The sequence below is a fragment of the Pistacia vera genome, unplaced genomic scaffold (assembly GCF_008641045.1).
Source record: "Pistacia vera cultivar Batoury unplaced genomic scaffold, PisVer_v2 Contig1191, whole genome shotgun sequence".
Classification (NCBI taxonomy): Eukaryota; Viridiplantae; Streptophyta; class Magnoliopsida; order Sapindales; family Anacardiaceae; genus Pistacia; species Pistacia vera.
Window position 1 is genome coordinate 104907 of NW_022195239.1, and position 25146 is coordinate 130052.

Below are 25146 nucleotides of genomic sequence, written 5' to 3' on the forward strand. Positions count from 1 at the left end.
CACTGAAAAAATACAAAATATAAAACTATCAAACGCAAAGCAGAGCAAAGTAAGTAACCGTACAGCAATCTGAACGATCATATCATCTATCATTTTATTTGCCATTTTTATAATTCAAAGCAAATCAGATATCAAAAGAAAAGAAAAAGAATCACATAATTTTTCACTAAAGGAAAATTAAATAGCAGAATAGAAATTCAAAATTCTTGAAACAGAGAGGGAGATGGAGAGTACCGTTTGCTAAGCGAGAAAGTGAGAGAAAAAAAGGCAGGAAAACTGAAGTGAATCTACCTATACGTGAAGCTTCACTTTCTCTTTCTGTTTTCTCTCTCAAACTTTATAATCAAAAATTCTTTCTACGTTGTCTCTTTGTTTTGTTTTAAATTTTTTTTAACTGAGAAAGAAGAGAGAAGTGAAGTCTTCTACGAGTCGAAGCTACGTTTACATAGCTGGACTCTGATAAAGATCTACGGCTGGAATTTTGCGTGACGAGGACTTTCTTCCAAAAATACCCTTCATTTGGCGTCAATTTTCCAAGATGCCACTTATCTTTAAAAAAGGCCCGTATGAAATTTTGCCAGATTGCAAAATTTGAATTGAGCTTAAAAATGAAGTAATCAAAATCAAATCATACCATCTCATTTTAAACGATAAGATTTGATTACTAATACAGCTTAAAAATTGGATAATTATGTGAATTTGAAAAAAAATTATTTATGCTTCATGGATATATAAAATGTTATATAAATCTAGTTGTAGAAAAAGATATTATTTTCAAAATAAATCGTTTATGTTATTTCAAGAATTATTTATTAATGTTTTTTTTCTTTTGAATCTTATATCGATATAAATAAAGATGAATAACAAGTGTCATTCTCTTTCTATTCTAATTTAAATAAGGATTTTATTAAGAATAATTATGGTTTATTTGAGTCCCCATATTTTAAAATTATTGGGGCCCAAACTTAGGTAAGATTTATTTTATATGATAAAATAATTGATCTCTAAATAATTATGTTATATTTGATAATTTTAAATCATATAATAGCCAATTTAACGTAATTATATAATTTATCAAAAGGGTGTACCGAGATTCTTTACTCTTAAAAATAATTAAAAGGAAAATCAGGACCCATTTACTGTAGGCATCCAATGTAGGAAGGTAAAAGTGTAATTAAAACAGAGAACAAGGGCTTTTATAATGGGAGTGGGCCCAACAGTTGTAACCGTTTTATTCGCATTGGTTTCCTGAAGGGGGGTCCACCTTTTATGCTCCAACCTGCTCTCTGTCGTTTTATGCCAGCTTCGCATTTCCTTGTTCTTTCTAATAGAGGGAGTGCGTGGCAGAGCTTCCTACTTTCTGCTTATTAATCTAGTTTGCCGGATACAGTCAATGTTTGAAAAACCGGATTGAAACTCAACTCGGTCAAAGGCCGGTTTTCAATTTTCATGATTGGACTAGTGACGTCAGTAAAAAAAAATACCTAGGTTTTAGGCTCTGTTTAGTTCATTATTGATAGTTTTTAGAACAATATTTTGAAAAAAATTAAATTGAGCGGGTCTTACGATGTAAGATTTATAAATTAACAAAAATACCCCTTATATTTGTTTATTTACTAAACACTCATATAATAAAATATTAAAAGTTAAAAAAAATACCCCCAACCCACCATTAAATACAGACAGCCAGCCACCACTATCGAAGGGCGACCAGAGTCGTCGTATCAGTGCATGACCGACTCGATCTTGCCGAACCAAATCGCGGCTAGATCTGGCAATTGACGGCCAGATCTAACCGCATTTGGTCGTCAACGATGGCCAAAGATATGGTCGTCGTTGACGACTATCTGTAGATCTGGCCTTTTTCGACTAGATCCAATGTGGATCTGGCCGAAAAAGGCTAGATCGGCGCACTACCAACCAGATTCAATCGGTAGTGTGCCATTACACCAGATTTCGACCAGCTTCCAGCAGTGGTAGCCGGAATCTGATAAATTTGGGTTACTGGGGTGTTTTTGTCAATTTTAAAAAAAAATTGGGGGTTGTTTAGTTAAATTAACAAATTTAGGGGGATTAAAGGAAATTGAATAATTTAGAAAACTATTTTGAAAATAGGTGAAATAAAGTTAACTTTTTTGGGAAAACTATTCTAGTTTTCCCAATATGTGAACCAAACGGAGCCTATATTATATAAAAACCATTAAACCAACCCAGCAATAACAAAACCATCAAAGTTTAATAGTTTTTAACAGTTAAAGTTATACAAATTCAATCCTCAAGTTCAAAGTTTCAAAGTTCAAACATCAGCAACAGCCATCAACGTACAAAATTACACAATGTCAATCTATTCCACTAACCAAACCACCATCCATTAGCAGCAGCAGCAAGTAAAAACCTAACCCAGCCATAAAAAAATTCAGCAGCAGCTCACGGCAAGTGAAGGGAACATGGAACACATCACCCACCACAACATAAACAGAAAACAGACCCCAAAAAAACCAAAACCACTTTTAGAGTTTTAGAAATTCAATTGACAGATTCACATCACAATAATACAAGATCATGATATGAAATAGAAGAAAGAGAAAGATAGGATGACTCTTGCAGTTTGTTACTTGGTTAACGGCAGACGGTAGCGGTGAGGCAGATGTGAAGGCTGAAGTTGAAGGAAGTCGCGAATCTGTAGCAAATCTTAAGAGGTAGACAACAAGGAAGAAGCAAGCTTTTAGACGGCGACAACGATGGCAATAGCGACGATTGAAAAGGTTGAAGTCGAAGACTTGAAGCTGAAGGAGATCGCAAATTGAGGAGGAGGAGGCGGCAAATACAATAGCAAAAATAGGTTAAAAAAAATTGGTTTAGGTTAGGGTTTTGCACTTTTGTTAGTGGAATAGATTTGGGTGTTAGGCCAATTGGACCGACGATTTGCTACAGTTGACGGTCCAATAGCAGTTTAAAGCAGTCTAATGCTGAATTCTGGTCTTTTACCCTCTTTGAACCGGTAAACTCAACGAAACCCGATTGGATCGGTTTGATCGCCCAGTCCAGTCTGGTTTTCAAAACATTGGATACAATAACCAATACACACATGTCTTTACTCACGTGGAGCTAGCGTGAGTACATTGCTATGGCATGACCTCACTCACGTGATCTTAATCAGATCGGTTTCTATTCTTCCGAAACCGAAACTACTTACACTAGCATAACAGGTTTAAAAGACCCCCCACAACCCGGACGCGTAACAAGTTTTAGACGTTCTATTTTTCTGAGGGTTATATATAAATAAACCCCCATAGGTTTGGCTTAATTATGCAAGTATCCGCTAGTTTCATTATTATATAGGTAACCCCCATTTCGTTAAGTTTTCCCATTAAAGCTAATTGCTAAGTAAGTAAACTTGATATTTTCACTTTATAGGGAGTGTATTTTTGACATTTTAAATGTTTGGAGAAACCCTAGAGATATTTTCTCCCTTTTCCCGCACTTCTTTTTCTTTTTCTGTTTTCCCTATTTCTCTTTTTTTTTTCTCTCTCTCTTTCCCCCCTCTTATCGAGCTTAGCTCGTTTGCAACAGGATCGAGCTCGAGCCTATCAAGTCAGAGAAAAAGGACTCGAACTTGAGCTCGATCGAGTTCAAGTTGAGTTTGAGCTAACTCAACTTCATCTTCATCATCTACATCTTTATCTCCATCATCTTAATCTTCATCTTCATCTTCATCTTCATCCTTTTCTTCGTCTTTATCTCCATCATCTTCATCTTCATCTTTGTCTTTGTCTTCGTCCTCATCTTCGTCTTCGTCTTCATCTTCATCTTCATCTTCATCTTGCAGAGCATTATAAGTTACGCTGCTTCTATCTCCATCTCCATCTTCTTTATCTTCATCTTCATCTTCATCTTCTTCATTAACACAACCATTATTTTGATTTTGATTTTGATTAATTATGAATATTTGCAAGAAAAAATTTAGAGCTAATTACATCGGGGGGTTAAATGTTGTTTTTACACATTTTTAAAATTAAAGATAAACTTGAATCCCCACAGTTTATAAAACTAACAAAAGGAACCTTGCTTATGCGAGCCACCTCAAGCTCGCAAGCCTATCGAGCCGACCTCCCTATGTTCGAACTTGGCTCATTTTATATAGTGAGCTCAAGCCGAGTCATAAACGAGCTTCAGACGAGTTAGCTCGCGAGCCACTTGGCTCGTCTAACAACCCTACTCTTCTTCCTCCCTTTGCAATAGTGTGCAACAACACTAGATCAGGCCTTAATCGACTACCCCAAGGTCGTATCAGCCTCTAATTGTGCCGATTTGACCTATATCAATGCCGCCACAAAGCCTCTATGGCTTTCACGGTTGCGGCAAGGCCTCCCATGGCCTCAAGTGGCTACTTCAATGCCTCCAATGGCCTCAAGCAGCTGCCACAAGGCCTTTGAATGCCTCCAAAAACCCCAAAATGCGTTGGAGGTTGTCAGTGCTAATGGCTTTGGATTTCAAGATGTGGGAGTTTTTTTATATTTGGCGATAGTGGGGGATTCTAGTAGTCTTAAGTAAGTTGACTAAGGGGAGAAAGAACATTTTGCATTGTAACTGATTTTTATTATCAGAATTCAATGGAACGAGGCAACCTATGTAATAACGAAACAAGAGGGTGCTCAACAGCTCATTACTAGGCCAAACCTATGGGGTATACTATTAATAACCCATTGTTGTAATAGTCTTTTTGTTTGAATCAGGTTAAAAATATTTAAAAAAAAAAACTTAAATGCTATTTAAAAAAAAAAAATCTTAAAAATGAAAAAAAAAACCCTTCTTGAAACAATATCAAAACCCTCTTATAAAATTATCAAAAAAAACCTTCTAAAAAAAGTATTTAATACATCCTTAACAAAAATAATTTCACAATGAGAAAATAAAATAAACCTAATTACTTAATTTGTCAATCCTTTATTATCTTAATACACAAAAGTTATCAAATCTATTATACAGTCCCTAAAGTTAAATAGGGCTAGTTAACGAACCGAGCCACTCACGAGCCGACTCGGCTCGGCTCGAGTTTGGCTCGTTAACGACTCGGCTCGTATGGTTTCGAGCCGGCTTGACTCGGTTCGTGAGAGAGACCGAGCCGAGTTCGAGCCTACCTCAACTTGGCTTGTTAGGCTCGTGAGCCGAGCCTGGCTAGAATAAGTGGGGGTTTTTTGAGGGTTTTCTGAAGTATGGGGGATTAAACTAAAATTTCAAATACAAAAAGTTCTCAAAAATGACAAAGACACCCCCTCCCCGATTTTAAAATCCCTAAAATCGTTGACATAACCTCTTTGCCCAAAAAAAAACACCAAACCCATTCAATTTTCAACTGATTTTCCAACCGTCTCTAGTGAGCTTCGTCATCGCTGTTAATACCATCTGATTCACTTGAGTGTTGTCGACGTCGCAGACTCCATCTACCCCTTCAACTCTCGTCGTGAAACACTGAAACCCAATCCACCACCAGGTTGTCGCCATAGCCCAACACCATGTTGTCGCCGTTGCCCAACACCACGCTGTCGCCGTCGCCCACTATTGTCGCCTTCTTATTACTGTCATCGTCGTCTGGTCATTGTTGTTGCCACCTTATTCTTGTCGTTGCGCTCGTGTTGGTGTTGCCTATTGTTCCTGCCATCAATCTCATCGCCGATGCCTTTTGATTCCAACTTTTAGTAAGTTTTTTTTTTTTTTTCATCTGAATGAAAGCCACTACATGAAACGATTAAGATGGAAGATGCAGCATGTGACTGATGAATTTGGTTCAATTTTGATGGCTTCGAGACATAACTTTGTTTAGTTTTTTTTATATATTTCTAATGCAAAGTCGATGGATTGCACTTGTGTATATGTACTTGCTAACTCGCGAGCTAGCTNAAAAAAAAAAAAAAAAACCAAACCCATACAATTTTCAACTGATTTTCCAGCCGTCTCCGGTGAGCTTCGTCGTCGCCGTTAATACCATCTGATTCGCCAGAGTGTTGTCGACGTCGCAGACTCCATCTACCCCTTCAACTCTCGTCGTGAAACACTGAAACCCAATCCACCACTAGGTTGTCGCCATAGCCCAACACCATGCTGTTGTTGTTGCTGTTGCCCAACACCATGCTATCATCATCGCCGTCGCCCACTGTTGTCGCCTTCTTATTGTTGTCATCGTCATCGTCGCCATCACCCACTGTTGTCGCCTTCTTATTGTTGTCATCGTCGTCTGGTCATTGTTGTTGCCACCTTATTCTTGCTGTCGCACTCATGTTGGTGTTGCCCATTGTTCCTGCCGTCAATCTTGTCACTGATGCCTTTCGATTCCAACTTTTAGTAAGTTTTTTTTTTTTTTTTATCTGAATGAAAGCCACTACATGAAACGATTAGGATGGAAGATGCAGCATGTGACTGATGAATTTGGTTCAATTTTGATGGCTTCAAGACATAACTTTGTTTAGTTTTTTATATATTTCTAATGCAAAGTGGATGGATTGCACTTATGTATATGTACTTGCTAACTCGCGAGCCAGCTCGAACTCGGCTCATTAAACCGGCTCGCGAGCCAAGCTTGAAATCTCTTCTCCCTAAACGAGTTCGAGCCGAGCCAAGAAATCAGTGGCTTGTCTGGCTCGGCTTGAACTCGAACTCGCCTTCTCCCTTAACGAGCTGAGCTCGTTTAGCCGAAAACTCGGCTCGACTCGGCTTGAAAACAGTCCTACTAAAGAAGGAAAAATTTATAAGATTGTCCTTAAAGTTTGACCTAAATAACATTAATTGTATAATTTTTTTTAGTAAGACAAAAGTGAAGAAAATTTGCTCAAAGAACAAAGAACATTATACATCTATCTTGGCTTGACGGTTCTTGTGTTGGTTAAGTTGTGTTGTTAAATCTCAAACCGCCATTTTAGGATGTAAATTATAAAATTATAAAACATGAGTCAATGGACCTGAACACGAGTGTTAAGCAAACAGTCTAAATTTATATAAATAATACATGATAGCTATATTTACGAGAGTGGAAATATAAATACTCTCCACCTTTAATTATTGATAATATGAAATTTAATTAACAAGATTAAGACATCGCCATTGTCGTTATTCATGTCATGAACTTTCATTAATAAATGCAGCCTAACCTAATGATGCACGTTGTTTCATCTGGTCCTTTCATTATTACCCTGATGGAATCCAAAAATCTTCCAATACAGATGTTATGTGTCTTAATTGAATCGATCCCGTATTCGAAACGTCACTCGCCCTCGCCCCACCCCATCCCATCAGCTGTAAAACGTTTAACTTAATTTAAGCCATTTTCACAAAAAGCCAGGTAGCGAGCTATTTCTCACCGTATCCCAACCATGCAGAGGAAGACTAGTAAAATCAAAAGAGCGATGATTCGTAGCCATACAATGCCCCAGGAATTGACACTGCGTCGTTCTGTTCTGTACATAAAACAAAGACTGCCTATCTTCCAAGTTCCAAGGACCACTGCCTGCATTCCCTCAACACCATGCTTCATACTATATAAACTGGAAATTCTCGAGCTTGCGCTGGGCTGTTACTAATTAATTACACTATGGATATCATTCATGTACTTCTAGCATTGGAAGGTTTGTTCCAGTTTGATGCAGAAAAAGGTGTCCCCAATCCGTTAGGTATATTTTGGAATTTTTTTTATGCCAAAAGTTGAGCACATAATCATGCATGTCTATTTTGGTTGATTTGAATTTAGGGATTAATATTTGGTTGATGGGAAGAGCTGACAAAAGAAGAAAGGCCAAGTGAAAAAGACGGGTTGAAGATGTGGGCGCGCAAAGAAACTGGATAGGGTTTAAGCGTCGGAGACTGGGCCAAGTGGAGCCCCATAGATATCAAACAGACCAGACTTCATTAAACTATATTAACTACATGTGGAGAGATGATGAATTGGATATACATCTCTTATTATTATTATTATTTATTTTTTCTTAATTTATATGATACATTCAAGCTTAATCTTATCTCAGATTAATCAACATTGAGAAATCTTTTTTTAAATATTTGATGGAGCCCACAAACAATTTAGAAAATTGAAACTATACGTCATTATCTATCACAATGACTTGATGCATGCGCGATCAATGCACCGAAATTAATGAAATTTTACAGAGAATAATTAATCATCTAGTTTGGTACGCCACAATTAACCATTCTACAAGCTTTGTTAATTTGGTTTATGAGTAAAGACTTTTTTTCACCCAAGGTTTGTCTTAATGACACTTGCCTACCTAAAAAATTTGAGAGTACCACTTTTTCACCCAAAGTTAATATCTTATTACTACTCAAAGCCAATTTTAGCCGATTCTGGTGGTGAAAATTCTCTCCATCACCACTATTTGTACCTCCGGTCTCCTCTCTATAAAACCCTCTTATTCCAACACCTGATTTCTCGTCGATTGTCGGTTATCGCAAAGGTAGAGTTTCCTATTCTTAGTTGATTTTTGACTGATTCTGATGGCGAATGTTCAATTAATTACCATTATTTGATTCATCGGCCTTCACTCTCCAAAACCCCTCTTGATCTAGCTCCTGGTAACTCTCCGAACGCCTACTGAGAAAGTGAAATGTATTTTTGGTACTAAAGAAATATAAACATCGGATAAGAAAGTGATATTTTGAAACTTTTTGAGTGGAAAAGTGTCATTAAGGCAAACCTTGGATCGAAAAAAGTCGTATACTCTTTGGTTTCAAAAGATTAAATTGTCCACAGCAATTGTTCATAATCTTTTCAATTTAACAATGCGTTTTAAAATGTTTTTTTTTCTTTTAAAATATCAAAAGTACTTCAAATCATTTTCTCCTATTCTAATTTATAGTACTTGCCTAATCAAATTGCCTAATCAAATAGATCTAAAAAAAAAAAAAAAAAAAGGTAATTATGATAATTAAAATAAAGCATTGGAAGTATTTTATTGAATTAAAAGTAGTTTATGATAGATTATTAAGTGGGAAAAATAAAATTCATGGGCATCAGAATATTTACATAATTTCACACACAATACAAACTATATGAACCATTGGATTTATATATGTATTCTCAAAAGTTGAGATTAAATCTAATAGCCAATAGGCATAATTAATGCATTTTAAAATGTATTACTAATTTGTGGGTTATTGTGTTTAGGAGTACAAAAAGCCAAAAAAAAAAAAAAAGTATACTCATTAAAATTTGTGTTTTTTTATTGAGTAATCGACCTTTCCCTGCCTAAGGTTTACCGTAATAACACTTTTCTGATCAAAAAGTTTTAAAATATCACTTTTCTACTAAAAGTTAATATTTTGTTACTATTCAAAGCTGATTCTAACGGTGAATATTCTCTCCATCACTATCATTTGAACCTTTGGTCTCCTCTCACTTTGACATCTGATTTCTTATCGATTGTCTACCACTGCAAATATAGGGTTTCTTATTTTTTTCTAATTTCCTATTGATTCTAACTATGAATATTCAATTGATTATCACCTTCGATCCATTAGCCTTTACTCTATAAAGACTCTCTTATCTTAACTCCTGGTAACTTGTCGAATGTTGATTGAAAAAATGTGAAATATATTTTGAGCATTAATAGAAACACTAGATGGAAAAGTAATATTTTAAAACTTTTTTAGCGAAAAAAATTTGTTAAGGCAAACCTTGGGTTGTAAAAAGTTGTTTACTCATTTTTATTTTACTTTCTTATATAATATAAATAAAAATAAATAAAAATTTTGTTTTTACTTTTTAGTATTCTAATGTGGACCTACATAAGATTTGATGTCAGCGTTAAAGTGATTGTTCTCGGTGATGATGGCAGGCACGGAAGCAAATTCTCTAAAAATATAGTTTGTAGTTTGTTTTATTATTTTGGATACTATTTTAAAAATAATATTAGGTAGTTGAATAGAGTGATTATTATGAGATAAAATTTAAAAATTAACAAAAAAATCTTATAAGTTTGTTAATTTAACTAAACACCATAATATATAAAAAATTTATAAATAACAAAAACACCCCTACCTACCACAATACTAGATTCCAGCCACCACCATCAGAATCTGATGAGAATCTGTCGTTACGATGCAGACCAGTCGGTGATGCATCGATCTGGCCTTTTTCGGCCAGATCTACGGCTAGATTAGAGAATAAACGGTCAGTTTCAGTCGTTTTTATGCCGTTGTGATAGATTCCGGTCACAACCAATGGTGGTTGTCAGAATCTAGCAACTATGAGTAGGTGGGGTTATTTTTATTAATTTTTAAATTTTTTTTTATGGGATTTAATTAAGTTAATAAACTTAAGGAGTCTAAAAAATTAAATATAATATAATAATATTTCTTCAATAATAAAACAAACAGTTATTTGGAGAATATGATTAGGAATAGGATATGAAATAATAAACCAAATGCATTTGTAATCAAAACTTGGATTGGGACGATGAACACAGATGCTCCAATTGCATATTTGCATGTGCCCAAAGCCCAATAAATGCTTTCCGGAAGCAGTTAACATCCCTCCGGTTTCGAGGCACAGGAGATGTTTGGATGAATGTGGTAATTCTTCAACAGTGAGCATTGTTTTTGTAATAATATTTTGTTTCTTATTCTTATCTTATGTGTCATTCTGAAGGTGTTCGATCATAAAATTGTAGCATGTGGAAAGGCTTTTAGTGCGGCTGCCTCAAGTTAATAATGAGATTGGGAGTGGAGCAAAAAACATGAAACCATCGGATAAAATGCATCTCCTTTAAGGTGGCATGTCTCTCTCTTTCTGACTCTCCATCTGTTGGTTATACAAATCTTTAAACCAAAATAGGTTTTGTGGGGTTCATATCAACCACTAGGGTTCCTCATCATTCTTACTTTCAGTCTCCCCTCAGTTGCGAGGTCAACAAGCCAAGTTTCGCTTCCCTTTTCATTATTGACTGTCTATGCAAACGTTATAATATATAGAGCGTTTCATACTGTTCCTTTTTGTCTTATCATGTTCCTACAAAAAGTTTTTTTCTCTTTTTTTTTTTTTTTTTTTTAAGAAGAAATAAAAGTAGTGTACTAAGATAGGATTAATTTTATTCAAGAGATTTTTTAAATATTTTTCAAGAATTTTTTGATTTTTCTAAAAGATTTCACAGTGTTTTCGAGAGGGTTTTGTGAAATTAACAAAAGGGTTGAAAAATATCAGAAAAACCTCTAGAAAAATATCAAAAAAAAAAAATCACAAAAGGTTTTTTAATTATTTGAAAATATTGAAACACAAAGTAAGTAAAGAAAAAACAAAGAACAACTTCGCTGTCATCTATCGGCTATCGCCAACCCAAAAGAAGAAGCAATCATGCAGGTTTATATTTTACTGTGTATGATGACCGACCAAACTCTCGAAGTTGATGAAAAGAAAAAAATTAGTAGTCTGGTGATGCAACCCTTGCTTGTGATCTTGGCTAATTCCCACAGTTTGTTCTTACCTCTTACAATTTACAAATCATTTGACGTAAGAATCGATCGATATATATATATATATATATATATATATATATATCAATCTCTGTCGCCTTAGGCTTCTAATGTCCACGGGTGGAAGGCATACCGCATACGTATACTATTATTCTTCTTAAATACGTATACATATTTCTTATAATAAAATAATTTTGAAAATATACGATAAATCCATTATCGGATGGTGGCCACTTTTGATGGTGAACACGTTGTTCAGAATTTTGACTTATCTTGTAGTTCCAGAAATGATTAGCCAAGCAGGATTGGGTGCTAAGCCGATTTCTTCATAAGTCTGAATTCACAAGGGGCCTTATATTATATGAAAGGATAATTAAAGGAGAAAAGTAAAAAATATTAATTGCGGCTCACCACACCAATGCAATATTCCTTCTCTACCAAACCAGAGAGCTGATCGTCGTCTCCTTTACCTTTTATTGGTAATCAAATTCAAATGGATTAGTTTTCCACCAACTCTTCCACATCTTCACAATCACACCTTATCCAAATTATATACAAAGACAAATCCCCATTTTTTATTCCTCCCACTCATAAATATCTCCATCCTACCTTAACTTGTTTTGCAAACCTTTCACAGCCTCCCAATTTGATAATTATTATATGTCAACTCAACTTGTTTATTATTTTTTATTCATGATAAATTAACGTGATTTTGTTAAAAAGCTCTCACAAAATTATTGATATGCAAAAGGGAGAAAGAAAGATCAGTGTATGATATAATTAAGAGTAAACGACTTTTTCCACCCAAGGTTTGCCTTAATAATTATTTCCATTCAAAAAATTTCAAAATATTACTTTGCCATCCAAAGTTTATATTATGACCAATTGTAGATTGATTCTAACATCTTTACGACTCCAAACCATCATTATTCTCTTCTCTGATCATTACTCATCAAAACCCTTCAAACCTTACTCTTATCGACCTCGTTAATCGCCGACAATCGAGTGATTTATGAAACGTATAGCCGCCCCTCCTAAGTTATATTTCGATCAATCCCAACCATTAAAATCTAACTTACCACTATCAAAAGACTCATCGATATCCCCTCTTTAAAAACTTTAATAGCTTAGGCTGAGTTTGTTATCTGTTGACCGTAGAATTAGAAAGTGTATTCTAGATAGTAAATAAAATATCAACTTTGGATGAGAAAGTTTTATTTTGAAATCTTTTAGGTGGGAAAGTGTCATTAAGGCAAACCTTCGTTGGGAAAAAATCGTTTACTCTATAATTAAATAGAGTGCAAAAGAAATAGGTTATGGCTGTGATCATTCTTCTAAGTTAGCACAATCTGAAGCAAGTTTGGGGCAGGCGTCACATAATTTATTTATTTATTTTCTTGAACAAAGAAAACCATTAATTAATTACTCTCTTCTCCAAACCTGTATTAGACGCATCTTGTCATGTGACATCCTATCGAAACTTGAAAAATAAACCACCACATATTTTTTATTTTTTCCATCTTTACTTGGGGATTTGGCATAGCCATACAGTCAAATCGCACGTTTATCATATTGTTTAGGAATCATCAGAAGTCCCTTAAAATAGTTATAGGATCAATTAAAAATTTTTATTTATCTTCATGAAGGGTTAACAGGGTAATGTTAATCTTTGTGAATTGTTTTGACGTTACCTCTTACTTGTGAAATACATAATTAATATATTTTTGATATATATATATAATGATAATCAGGGTCTTCATATTAGTTTGTGTATATCTTAACTAATTTTTGAAGTTTATTAAATACTTTATAAACTTAAATAATTAAATAAATTATAATATTATTGTTATAGATGGTTTTAAGGTTTAAATCTAGGAAGAAAGAAATAAAAATTCAATGAGAAAGTTATGGTTGACAATTAAAGATTGTACTAATTTTGAATTGAACAGGTAAATGTCGTATCCAAGCTTTAATTATTTGGGGAAATAAGATGGTTTAGTTATTAATTAATTGAAAGGAAAGAAGTAGAGATTGAAAGCTATTGTCACTTAATGCAAACCTCAAAACGCTCAACCATTGCCATGACATTTTAACTTCCAAGACCAGATGTTTAAATTATGAATTCTTACTTATTTCTCCTGATTGAATCAGTTTTGCTACCCTTCTTCCGGGGGCCACTTTGACCATTCATTGTACATGTTTTCTAAGAATATCGACGTCGGCAAATCTTTTATGTTTTGCTCTTTAAATTAAAAATCAATAAATAAATAAAGTCTAATGACATTTTGTCCCCCAATGTATTTCAAAAGGACAATGTCCCCCCTTTTGTTTTAGAAACACCCAATATTATCCATATTTTTTTAAATCCAGATGTTAAACTTTATTATAACAGAGCAATCTTGACAATTCACCTCACATATATGATTTATGCTGACTGAAAATTTATGATTTTGATGAACCTTTTTAGGGTTAATTTTTTATATTTGATTATTTCTTAATGTGTTATTAATTGTTAATTCCATCAATTTTTTTAGTATTTAATTTTAAAATTATTAATTTTCTTAATAATGAAAACAAGGGTCAAACTAGAAAATGTGACGGACGGAGAGTAACTTTGAGGGTAATAGTGGACGTTTTCAAAAACTAAGGGGGAATATTTATTTTACTATAAATTGGGGGTAAAAAATAGTGGGCCAAAATTAATAATAATAAAGTCAATCTTGTAGAATAAGTTGAATTGACATGTTTGGATGGAGAGAAAGAAAGGTTGAATACAACTTAAATTCCAAAATTTTGATAGCGATTAAATTGTAATATCATATTAGACCTCTTTCAAATTAAATATTTCATCAAAAAGAAAAATATAATTATAAACAAGCTGCTCTCATAAACCAAAAGATCAAGAGAAATATGAGTTTTAAGTAAAACGGGAGATCACAATTGAGTTATATAATGATTAGTTTAATAGTAAAATCATAATATCATATTAGACCTCTTTCAAATTAAATATTCTATCAAGGAGAAAAATACAATTATATAATTATAAACAAGCTGCTCTTGTAGACCGAAAGATCAAGAGAGACTTGGGTTTTAGGTAAAATGGGAGATCACAATTGAGTTATAAAGTGATTAGTTTAATAATAAAATTATTTCAATTTTATAATATCATGTACCTCTTTTAAATTAAATATTTCATCAAAGAGAAAAATATAATTATATAATTATAAACAAGCTTCTCGTAGATCGGAAGGTTACGAGAGATCTGGGTTTTAAGTAAAACGGGGGATCACAATAGGGTTATGAAATGATTAGTTTAATAGTAAAATCATTTCAATTTTAAGTTAAGTGGGTCCAATCCAAAACGAAAGACATTGGTGCGTTTTGGGGGTGTTCTGTATTTAACGCAACATTGGGTTTGATTTTCGTTTCGCTTTTATCGAGAAGAGCACAGTTAAAGAGAGAGCAGACAAAGCAACCACGACTCATATAAGAACAAAATTTAAAGGAGCACACACACACACTCCCGTTTCTCTCGTAATTACTCACCACTTTCTTCTTTGTCCTAACACACCATCAATCAAATGTTTCTCAGGAAAAAACTCAAAACTTCTCCTAAAGTCGCCGCCAAACCGGATAAACCGGACCTCGCCGAAAAACCTGATCTTCTCGATGGACTACCGGACGATCTTGTCGTTTACATCCTCTCCAAGCTCAGCTCCTCCGCTTCTTGTCCCTCAGATTTCATCAACGTCCTCTTAACGTATGTTGTTTTTGCAGTTCATGCATGCTTTTCATTATACTACTTTTTCTTGCTCGCTTCTTCCTCTTATTTTTTTTTTTTAAATGAACAGATGCAAAAGATTGAACCATTTAGGTCTTCATCCACTGGTTTTATCAAAAGCTGGTACAAATACACTCGCAATCAGAGCGAAGAACTGGTCAGAGTCGGCGCACCGTTTTCTCAAACTGTGTGTTAACGCCGGCAACACCGATTCCGCCTACGCTCTCGGCATGGTCCGTACATATATTTTTAGTTTTATACTTATCGTATCACTTATCTCACAGCTAAATTGCCGTTTTAACGTGTTTTTCTGACGGTGACAGATCCGGTTTTACTGTTTACAAAACCAAGCGAGCGGAACCTCTCTAATGGCTAAGGCCGCCATCAAATCACACGCGCCGGCTCTTTATTCTCTCTCCGTGATACAGTTCAACGGCAGCGGCGCTTCTAGAAACGAGAAAGATCTCCGAGCCGGCGTCGCGCTGTGCGCCCGAGCCGCTTTCCTCGGGCACATCGACGCCGTACGTGAGCTAGGTCATTGCCTTCAAGACGGCTACGGCGTGCGGCAAAACATCGTGAAAGGTCGCCGATTATTAGTCGAAGCTAACGCACGTGAATTCATGCAATCTTCACCTTTACCTCTGACGCGGACACCTCATCCCAAACGTTTACATTGCGGTTCAACTACTTCGGGTTGTCCGTTATTAAGTGATTTCGGGTATAATGTGGGTGAGCCCGAGATGCACCCGGTGAACAGATTCTTAAAAGAGTGGTTCGAGTCGGGTAAGGGTGAGTTAGCCCCCGGTTTAAGGTTGTGTTCGCATAGGGGGTGCGGTCGACCCGAGACGCGTTCACACGAGTTCCGACGGTGTTCCGTTTGTGGGACCGTAAATTATTGTTCTAGAGGATGTCAGGCGCTTGATTGGAAGTTGAGACATAAGAAAGAATGTGTACCGATGGATCGATGGATTATTGAGGATGATGGTGATGGGGTTGAAGGAATGGAGATCGTGGGAGCTGGGAATGTGGGGCCCGTTTGATGATGGGGATTAGAAAGCGAATTTTAGTGTGAACTTGGGGGTATGATGTTCATTTTATTTTATTTACTTTTGTGTAGATATGTTATAAAGAAAAAAAAAGGTTTTGGAAATTGAAATTGATTATTATAAGAATTAATGATAAAAACTCAATTATTTAGAGTTTGGATTTACAAGAAATGTCAAATTTTGTTTTAAATAATTGTCAGGTTTTCTTTCTTGAAATGTGATGGAGGATGGTGTAGAGAAATGATGTAACCAGAATTTGTTGTGGAGGTGGTTAGGTGTGTTTCACCATTTCCTGACAACTTGTATTTGTATATAAATATAAATTCTCTTATAAACCTTGCCTTACTTGATGAAATCACTAAAATATTAATTCAATAAAATTATTGAAGATAGTTAATTTGCACTTTTAAGAACTCATAATAACGAAATAAGAAGTTAATTATTTTAATTATGTCGATGATTTTACTTATAAAAAAGATTAAAATTTTATATTTATGTATTATAAACATTTAAGATAAGTCATTATTTGTAGTCTTTTTGCACACGGCCACGCATCGGAATGAGTTGGTTCCAACTACACAATTGGTACGGTTGGAAAGACCTAATATTTTCCTTATTCATTTCTTTATTCCAAATGACACGGAAAGAAATTTCAGATGCATGGCTCACCAAGTTTGTGAAATATTATTTACGTTGGTATGAGCCACTCGATTTGGCAGCCAACAAAAGACCATTGGGAAAGAGTGCCATGGTTAACAATTCGGCCAAAATCTTTTTTTTTTTCATTGATCAAGTATGTAACTGAATCATAAATTATTCTATAAAAATATTTCCATCCTTTTATAATATAGATTATTTCATTATTTATTTTATATATAATCTCTTTTAAAATTTATTTATTTTCGCTCTACAGTAACCCCAAACTAGGTTTCCATCTTATTTCATTACTGTTAATTAAAATTAGTGATTTTTAAACTTACATTTATTCATCTATTCAATCATGAGACGGGTGAATTTGTTTTTGGTATAGATGATCATAATTTTTTTTTTTAAAATTATATATTAATATTAAATGGTTAAAAGTATTTTGTAATAACCAAAACCCCTCATTAAAGTAACAATTTAAAGTATAATTTACTATTAATTAAAAATTTTTCTTTAGGCTAAATCCACGTGGCTGGCACCGTGAGCCCCACTGACTGTTGTCTACCAAAAACAAGTTTTCTGTCTTCAAAATCTAAAACCCTAGCTCGAAACAGAGAGTTGCGCGCATTGCAGAAGAGAGACCAAAACCCCCCTAGCTCGAAACAGAGAGTTGCGCGCATTGAAGAAAAGAGACCAAAACCCAGACCAACTGCCCGATTTTAGACAGTAGGCTTGTCTTGTTTTATACTTATTGGTAAGTTATTTGTTCTTATTACTTTTTCTGAAATTTACCATTGGAATGAATATCAAACTAACCCTCAATACTCAGTTGCTTTCTTCGATGAAAATACGTTATAATTCCCTTCTTTTTAATCTGAAATCAAGATTTTCTAATTTTGGGGCTCAATAAAAAGAGTGGAGATGTCAATAGTAGAAGAAAAACCACTGGCGGTGGATAAAGCCGAAGAAGAAGAAGTAGATGATGACGAGGAAGTAGAAGAAGAGGAGGGATGGTCTTCAGATTCCGAAATTGGAGAGGCATTGGATTATTTGGACTCTAAAGATGATGATGAACCGGTGGATGGGGCTTTTATGCTCAGTTCGAGGCGCCCAAATGCGCATGGAGGTCTTCACTCTCGCCCTAATTCATCAACTCTTCAACCTCTATCGAATAAAAATCAGAAATTTACTCATCACATTCGAGCTTCACCTTTAGAGGTATAACTCTCTTTTTTATTTCAGTTTTCAGTTCAATTGCACCAAAAAATTTGTTCTGCAGTTAATTTGTTTATCCTTGTTTTTTAATCTTATTTGGTAGTAATAAAATTCAACAGGATCAAAATTTTGGTACTTGAACTATGATTACCATTGTCTTTGTTTCATCTGGTCAATTAATGATGCAGGAATGGGAGGGAAGGATGAATGTTGGGATGTCGAATTCTGTGACAACTGCAATTCGTGTTAGTGTTCGAGAGATGGCCATTGGTAAAACTAAGACTACTGAGAAAGCAGATCGCGCAACTGTTGAGCAGGTGAAATCTTATTGTATTTATTATTTCATTAATTTTTACTTTTAAAATTCAGAGACTTGTTGTGTTGTGTTTCTGCATGTACATATGTCTTCAGTTTATTTTTCTTATGTGATTTGTTCCATTTTCTTCAGGCCATTGATCCTAGAACTCGTATGGTTCTATTTAAAATGCTGAATCGAGGTGTATTTCATGATATTAACGGCTGTATATCTACTGGAAAAGAAGTATGTAGTGCAGCACTTCCTTATATTTTTCCTATAAAGGAAAGAAAACAGCTCCTTAAAATTTTCAGTTCAATCATGACTTTAAGCCCATTTCTAAACAGCATATCGTGATAGCTACAATGCTCAAAGTTTAACTGTCATGAAGTCTCATGAACAACTAATCTTTAAGTTCCTTTTGTTGTATTTAACTAGGCAAATGTTTATCATGCAACAAAATCTGATGGTCCAGAACTAGCAATTAAAGTGTACAAGACTTCTGTTCTGGTTTTCAAGTAAGTTCTTTTTCATCATTATTATTTTCTCTTCATGGTCTAGGGATTAAGTCACATTAGTCAGTGGCACTTTATATTGAACCATAGGAGCATCTATGTACTTTTATTTTGCACTTCTGTGATACTGGTTAGCAACTGCCTTCATGCCTGTAATTTTCTTGAAATAAATCGAATAAAATTGAATTCCATTCTTATGAATACTATTATCTGCTGTGCTGAATGATGCGACTCAACTTAGTGTTTGAAAATAATGTCAGGGACCGAGACCGCTACGTGCAAGGTGACTACCGTTTCAGATATGGATACTGCAAGCACAATCCCAGGAAAATGGTGAAGACATGGGCTGAAAAAGAAATGAGGAATCTTATGAGGTAAGGCTGACACTTTCTTGTCATCTAGGAACATTTTGATTCTTTTGTAGTATTGACTTTATTTTAAACTTTTTATACTGTCTTATGATTTTTTTCCCCAAAGCAACAGAATTCTGAATTATGGTAATGTGTTAAAATAATTTGATTGTTACCCTTTTGCTTTCATATGCTGTGAATTAAAATCAACTTTTTTTTATTTTTTATTTTTTTATTTTTTAATTTGGCACTGGTATATGATATGTTTGTTGTGAATTGCAGGCTCAAGGCAGCTGGAATTAGGTGTCCAACTCCCTATCTTTTGCGACTTCATGTTCTGGTCATGGAATTTATAGGTATTGAGATATGCATTGTTTTCTAGAGGTTTAGGGTTCTAAGAAAAGTTTGGTGAGTGGGCTTTTGATTCAATGGCTTAGACTCGGGAACGGAGCAATCATTCAATTTATATGTTTTACCTTCTAGATATCTTAGATCAAAATTAATTCGTTATAGCGGCAATATTTTAATGAAGTTTTCTCTCTCATATATAATTTATGCATCATCGACTTGATTGCTGTCTAACTGAAATTTCACTATATATGTTAGTTTTTGTGGAGATTTAATTGATCCCCCATATAGGTTATTTAACTCTTTGACCTATTATAACTTTAGAAAATAAACGGTGGCTCTGTTTATACTTTTGTTTGTCCTTCTTACATTCTTTTTTCTCCTCGTTGGACAAAGTGTTTAATATTTGTAAAATGTACTGCCATGTTTGCTCATTGAAGCTTTTTATTGGTAATATTTTGTCACAGGAAAATCTGGTTGGGCTGCTCCTCGTCTTAAGGATGCTGCTTTATCTTTAGACAAATTACGTGAAGGTTATGTTGAGGTGTGTCTAGATCTCTTGGTTGTTTTTGTTCTATATATCACAGATTATGAATTATTCATATATATATATAGTCACTTAGTTGAGAGTTCTGTTAGTTATGATCAAGTCATGTGATATCTTCTTTAGTATTGCATACATTACAAAGTGTCTGTGAAATAACAATCAAAGCTTCAATGATCACACTTTTTAAGCTACTGGAAAGGGATGTTTTTTTATTGCTACTTTGTTTTTTATGTTTGCTATAACCTATAATCATGTCTCTGTCAGATTATAGTTGCGATGCGGACATTATATCAGAAGTGCAAACTGGTGCATGGAGATCTCAGTGAATATAACATACTTTATTTTGAGGTAAGACCTATTATTTCCATCGGTGAACTGGTTGAATTTGGCTTCCAGGATGGTTAATGCATTACAGAAAAAGAGATGAATCTTTAATTTTTTTAATTAATTTTTTTAATTTCTTGCATCTATGCCTATCTTGGCATGGTTGGGAAAATAAGGCACTTTTGTTGAACTTTAGTATTGATGGTAAGATATAAATTGATTGCAAGTACAACCATTGACATGCAATTTAAACTTCTATCTGTTCGATAGGGTCATTTGTTTATCATTGATGTCTCTCAAGCAGTTGATCTCGACCATCCTCATGCTCTTGATTTCCTGCGCGAAGATTGTGTTCATGTTTCTGTAAGGATTTTTTTTTCTCTCTCTTAAAAATGGATGTGCTTCTAGTTTAGTGACTAAAATATTAATCTGCAGAATTAAAAGGTGAATTTGATTACAAATACTAATTATTCCGGACTTTTTACTCACAGGATTTCTTTAAGAAACATGGTGTAGCTGTTATGACAATCCGAGAGCTATTTGACTTCATAGTAGACCCATCAATTGCTGATGATTGTGTGGACAGTTATTTGGAAGAGGTATGGTGCCTTATTTGTGCTTCAGATTTTCCTAAAGAATTTAGTGGATCTCCATTGTAAATACTTTCATCTTATTTCAGGCTCAACAGAAAATTTTGGCAAGAGGAGATATATCTGTTGAGGATGAAATTGCGGACTCTGTATTTGTACAGGTTAGTTTAATGACAATATTATATTTTCTTGTTTTAGCTGGGAGTTTCTCTACTCCTTATCATCATTCTCTTCTCCTTTCCAATTTGAAGATTCATGCAACTGCGAGTGAATCATAGAGAACTTATTTAGACCATATTCTGTTTTGATGTAATGAGAGAAAATTAGTTGGGAAAATATTTTCAAGCTTTAGATCAGTACATTATATAAAATAGAATTGGTATCTGAAGCCATAGATTGAAGTCAAATGTTTGCAAAGATATTGTTTAGAGTGGATGTGCTTTTTCCAATTTTACAATGTACAAACGCATGATTGAAACATGTGAAATCTGAATTCTTGATTTTTACAGGACTTAATAGTGTGGTCTGAAAATTAACATTTGGGATATTTTACAGAGTTGGAGTTTGAGATTTATATATATATATATATTCATGGTGATTGAATTTGTGCAACAAATTTTAACTTGGTTTACCCTAATGTTTTCTAGTCATACATTCCGAAGACCCTAGAACATGTTAAAAACGCCGAGGAGGATGTACAACGGCTAACCAGTGGCAAGGATACAGGAGACATGTACTATAAGACAATTACAGGACTAAAGGATGCTCTATCCAGAGTTGAACCTTCTTTGGCCAATAAAGATGAGCAACTTAATGGGAATCCTATGGAAGAATCATCTGTCAATCAGGCTGGTCATTCTGATAATTCTGAGACGGAATCCGAATCTGAAACAGATGGAGATGAAGACCATTCCAGTGACTCAGAAGGAGGGGATTCTTCATCCGAAATTGGGAAGAAGGCACCTCTCGATAAGAAAGCTGCCAGGAAAGAGAACAAGAAGAAAGTCAAAGAAGAGAAGAGGGAGGCTCGGAAGACCAAAGTCCCCAAGGCTGTGAAGAAGAGAAAGAAAAAATTGGCCAAAGCTCACAAGACTAGGTAGACATGAAGCAAAAAGATTTTGCAGTCTCCCGGTTCTTTGGGCAGAGAAGGCCGCAATTTTTGTAGCTTATACTACATTATCTAATTTTATTTATTTTAATTTTAGGTGTAGTTTGTTTCAGTCATGCTTATCAATGTGTATATCTGCCAACTTTGATTATTGCGTTGGCTTTTAGGTCCCTTATGGTATGCTTTTGTATTTATTTATTTAAAAAAAAAAAAATTTCCTGAGAGAGTTTTTATTTTACTTTTATTTTATGTTTATTATAGATATGATTTAATTGTTATTTGTTTTTTATAAGGACAAATACAACCTTGATTTTTCTATATGCTTGAGAGCAAATTTAATAGACTTCCATGAGATCATTATTACAAATTAAATAAAAAAAAATGACTTATTAAAATGAATTCATCAGTGATTTTTTTTTTTTTTAAATTTAAGCAATATTTAATGGGTAAGTCAAACAATAATTAGTTATATAATATTTATATATAACATATTTTGAGATTTATGCAAAATTAGTAAAAAAAATATATTTAATTTATCTATACAATGCTTAATGTTTCCCTTAATTATTTCGTGATTCGATTGCAAAAACCATAATCTGCCATACAACCTCCGCGGGAACCTAAAAAAATGTCCAACTCAATTGAACAAACCCTAGAACAACAACACCACCCACCACCCTCCAATCTAAACTCTAACACTAACAGCAATCACCAGCTGCAACACCACCGTGACCAATCACAAGAATGGGAGACCATGGCTCGAGCTTGGCTCAGCGCCTTTCCTGAGGGTAAAGCCGTGAATGTGAACCAAGTCGAAGCTTGGATCGACTCTAACTATTCTTCTTTACCGGCAGACCTCCTCTCCATGCCTCGCTCAGACCTCATCGATCGCCTTCTCTCTATTCAAAATTATATGAAGCTCCCCATTCAGGTTATATTTTTACTCTTTAAAACGGGTTCTTGTTCTAATTTTGATATTCACTTCTTCTTAATTTTGTATTGAAGGAGAAAGATGGAAATCAGGCTGATCCACCGGCGAGGTTTCAGAGAACTGATCAATGGATACCGGTTTATTCGTGGTTGGAGTCGTTGGATCAAGATGAAGTTGTGAAGTCTAAAGATATTTCCGATTGGTTAAATGATAATCCAGCGGTTAAAGATCAGTTGTGTTCTAGACATTCGAGATACCACTTGATGCACTACATCAAAAAATGTCATTTAAAGATACTAAAGAGGAGGGGAAAAAAGGTGTTATTTTGTTTAAGGCTTTTCATTTGTGTATTTTATTTACTGTTTATTTATTATTACCTAATGCTTGTGTTGTCTTGGGCAGGGCTTGCAGCAGTTTAACAAAGAAACTTCTCTTCCCAACCAAGAGACTTCTCTTGTAGTTCACAAGAGTGAAGTGCCGAAACAACTGATGCCGCTTCCAAGTATGGCTTACTTGTTGAAAAAATTAGAAGTTGAAGTGACATTTGAGAATGATATTTTGTTAATGCACGACTAAAAGTTTTAAACACAAATTTTAATCTATGAGAGGCAAAATAAACTCTTTTTAAAATGCTTTCTTCTGTGTGGTTATTATCTGGCTGGCTTTTCTGTGAGGTGGAGCTTCATTTTCAGCTGCATGTTTAGATACTACTTTGGCTTTATTGGGGTATTTCTTGTTCCATTGAGGGGGTTATGGGTTCTTTATTAAAAGTGCTATAACTGTATCATCTGGATGCCTTATATGCTGAAAACTATTTTGCTTATTATAGAAAGCACTATTTTGAAAAATAAATGGATATGTTATCCAAAATTCATTTCCTACTGCCATTTTTTGGTTTTCAGTAGCCTTTGCTGTGTAGTTTGTGAATCATATCTCCAATCTCAGATTAGCAGATTTGTTTTCTCTGCTGGTCTATTTAGAAAACTCATCTGTGGAAGGTTTTCTGGAAGTTGTCTGGGCTTTTCAAGTGTGATGCATGGATATTTGTAGTTTTGAAGTTGCCTGTAGCCGCACTTATTGTTTGCTCTATTTATTTGATAGTTTGGTTAAATTCAATAACCTTGCTCTGTAGATGGCCAAATTTTCACAACCTAAGTTAATGTTAATTTGAATGGAACATTATATGCAAATGACTGATGTCTTTTTATGTCATGTTTCATTTTGATCTTTTGGTTCGTTGTTTTATAGATTGAGCAACTGTATTCAATTTGCTGATTCTCTGGGTGGTGAGACTATCATATTAATTATCAATAACCATCAATCATCTATTTGTGTTTCTTGTGATTGTGGCTTGAAGTGTTCTATTTGTTCAATTGGATCTGAGAAATTTTACCTTACGGCGAATTATCCATTCAATGCTTGTAGGCAATCCTTTGAACAACATACCCAAAGATAGTGACCTCTACGTATCAAAACGAAGTGAAGCCTTGCGTAAATATGAGATGTAAGTAAAAAAAATTCATATGCTGTTTACGTGCATACTGGGTCGCACATATGCTTATTTTGTTGCTTGCTGACAAATAATTTTGTTGAATTTTCAGTTTGGTGGAATTGGAAAAGAAGCTTTCCCCAGTCTTCTCAAAGCGACAAGATGTAAACTAATGAGCTAGGGTTGAACATCAAATCATGGTTCTAATGTAATTTTGTAGCTCATGTATCATTTTGTAAATGACAGGCCTAGGGAGTTTAGTTACCAATTTCACCATTTTCAACCTTTTATTCGTCATGGGATTTACAGCCCAAGATATATATTTATCTTGCTTGTATCTCCTCAATCTCTTAATATTTAGAGCATAAATACTGGCCTCTTCTTGTTGCAATTATTTCTTCTAGGGAACAAAAATGATTAGGGCAACTCAAAACAAATCATTTACATGTACTAACTACTAACCCAAGTTGAAGTAATGCAGTGAAAA

The 25146-nt window shown here is 34.5% G+C and overlaps 3 protein-coding genes across 4 annotated transcripts; all 3 read left to right on the forward strand.

Moving 5' to 3' along the window:
• Positions 1–14924: 14924 nt before the first annotated feature.
• Positions 14925–16385, forward strand: LOC116111555 (F-box protein At5g50450). The gene is made up of 3 exons (XM_031397727.1): positions 14925–15235; positions 15327–15489; positions 15580–16385. Exons 1-3 carry the CDS (start codon positions 15057–15059, stop codon positions 16294–16296), a joined length of 1059 nt encoding a protein of 352 aa, XP_031253587.1. The 5' UTR covers positions 14925–15056; the 3' UTR covers positions 16297–16385.
• Positions 16386–17545: 1160 nt separating this feature from the next.
• Positions 17546–22477, forward strand: LOC116111564 (serine/threonine-protein kinase RIO1-like). Of its 2 annotated transcripts, none has more exons than XM_031397735.1 (13): positions 17546–17701; positions 17833–18165; positions 18351–18479; positions 18611–18703; positions 18896–18975; positions 19233–19346; positions 19605–19678; positions 20138–20214; positions 20482–20565; positions 20812–20904; positions 21033–21140; positions 21221–21292; positions 21779–22477. In XM_031397735.1, exons 2-13 carry the CDS (start codon positions 17869–17871, stop codon positions 22229–22231), a joined length of 1674 nt encoding a protein of 557 aa, XP_031253595.1. In that variant the 5' UTR covers positions 17546–17701; positions 17833–17868; the 3' UTR covers positions 22232–22477. The 2 variants fall into 2 exon arrangements, with proteins under 2 accessions (XP_031253595.1, XP_031253598.1); XM_031397738.1 differs by having other exon boundaries at positions 17862–18165.
• Positions 22478–22815: 338 nt separating this feature from the next.
• Positions 22816–24942, forward strand: LOC116111535. Its single transcript, XM_031397713.1, has 5 exons — positions 22816–23170; positions 23245–23487; positions 23573–23672; positions 24596–24674; positions 24772–24942. Exons 1-5 carry the CDS (start codon positions 22868–22870, stop codon positions 24830–24832), a joined length of 786 nt encoding a protein of 261 aa, XP_031253573.1. The 5' UTR covers positions 22816–22867; the 3' UTR covers positions 24833–24942.
• The last annotated feature ends 204 nt before the right edge of the window (positions 24943–25146 follow it).

Coding starts and splice junctions, on each gene's coding strand:
- LOC116111555 (XM_031397727.1), top strand. CDS start 15,057: ATGTTTCTCAGGAAAAAACTCAAAACTTCTCCTAAAGTCGCCGCCAAA. Junction 15,236..15,326: donor TTCATCAACGTCCTCTTAAC/GTATGTTGTTTT, acceptor TTAAATGAACAG/ATGCAAAAGATTGAACCATT. Junction 15,490..15,579: donor CCGCCTACGCTCTCGGCATG/GTCCGTACATAT, acceptor TGACGGTGACAG/ATCCGGTTTTACTGTTTACA.
- LOC116111564 (XM_031397735.1), top strand. CDS start 17,869: ATGTCAATAGTAGAAGAAAAACCACTGGCGGTGGATAAAGCCGAAGAA. Junction 18,704..18,895: donor GTATATCTACTGGAAAAGAA/GTATGTAGTGCA, acceptor GTATTTAACTAG/GCAAATGTTTATCATGCAAC. Junction 21,141..21,220: donor TGGACAGTTATTTGGAAGAG/GTATGGTGCCTT, acceptor ATCTTATTTCAG/GCTCAACAGAAAATTTTGGC.
- LOC116111535 (XM_031397713.1), top strand. CDS start 22,868: ATGTCCAACTCAATTGAACAAACCCTAGAACAACAACACCACCCACCA. Junction 23,171..23,244: donor ATATGAAGCTCCCCATTCAG/GTTATATTTTTA, acceptor TTTGTATTGAAG/GAGAAAGATGGAAATCAGGC. Junction 24,675..24,771: donor GCCTTGCGTAAATATGAGAT/GTAAGTAAAAAA, acceptor TTGAATTTTCAG/TTTGGTGGAATTGGAAAAGA.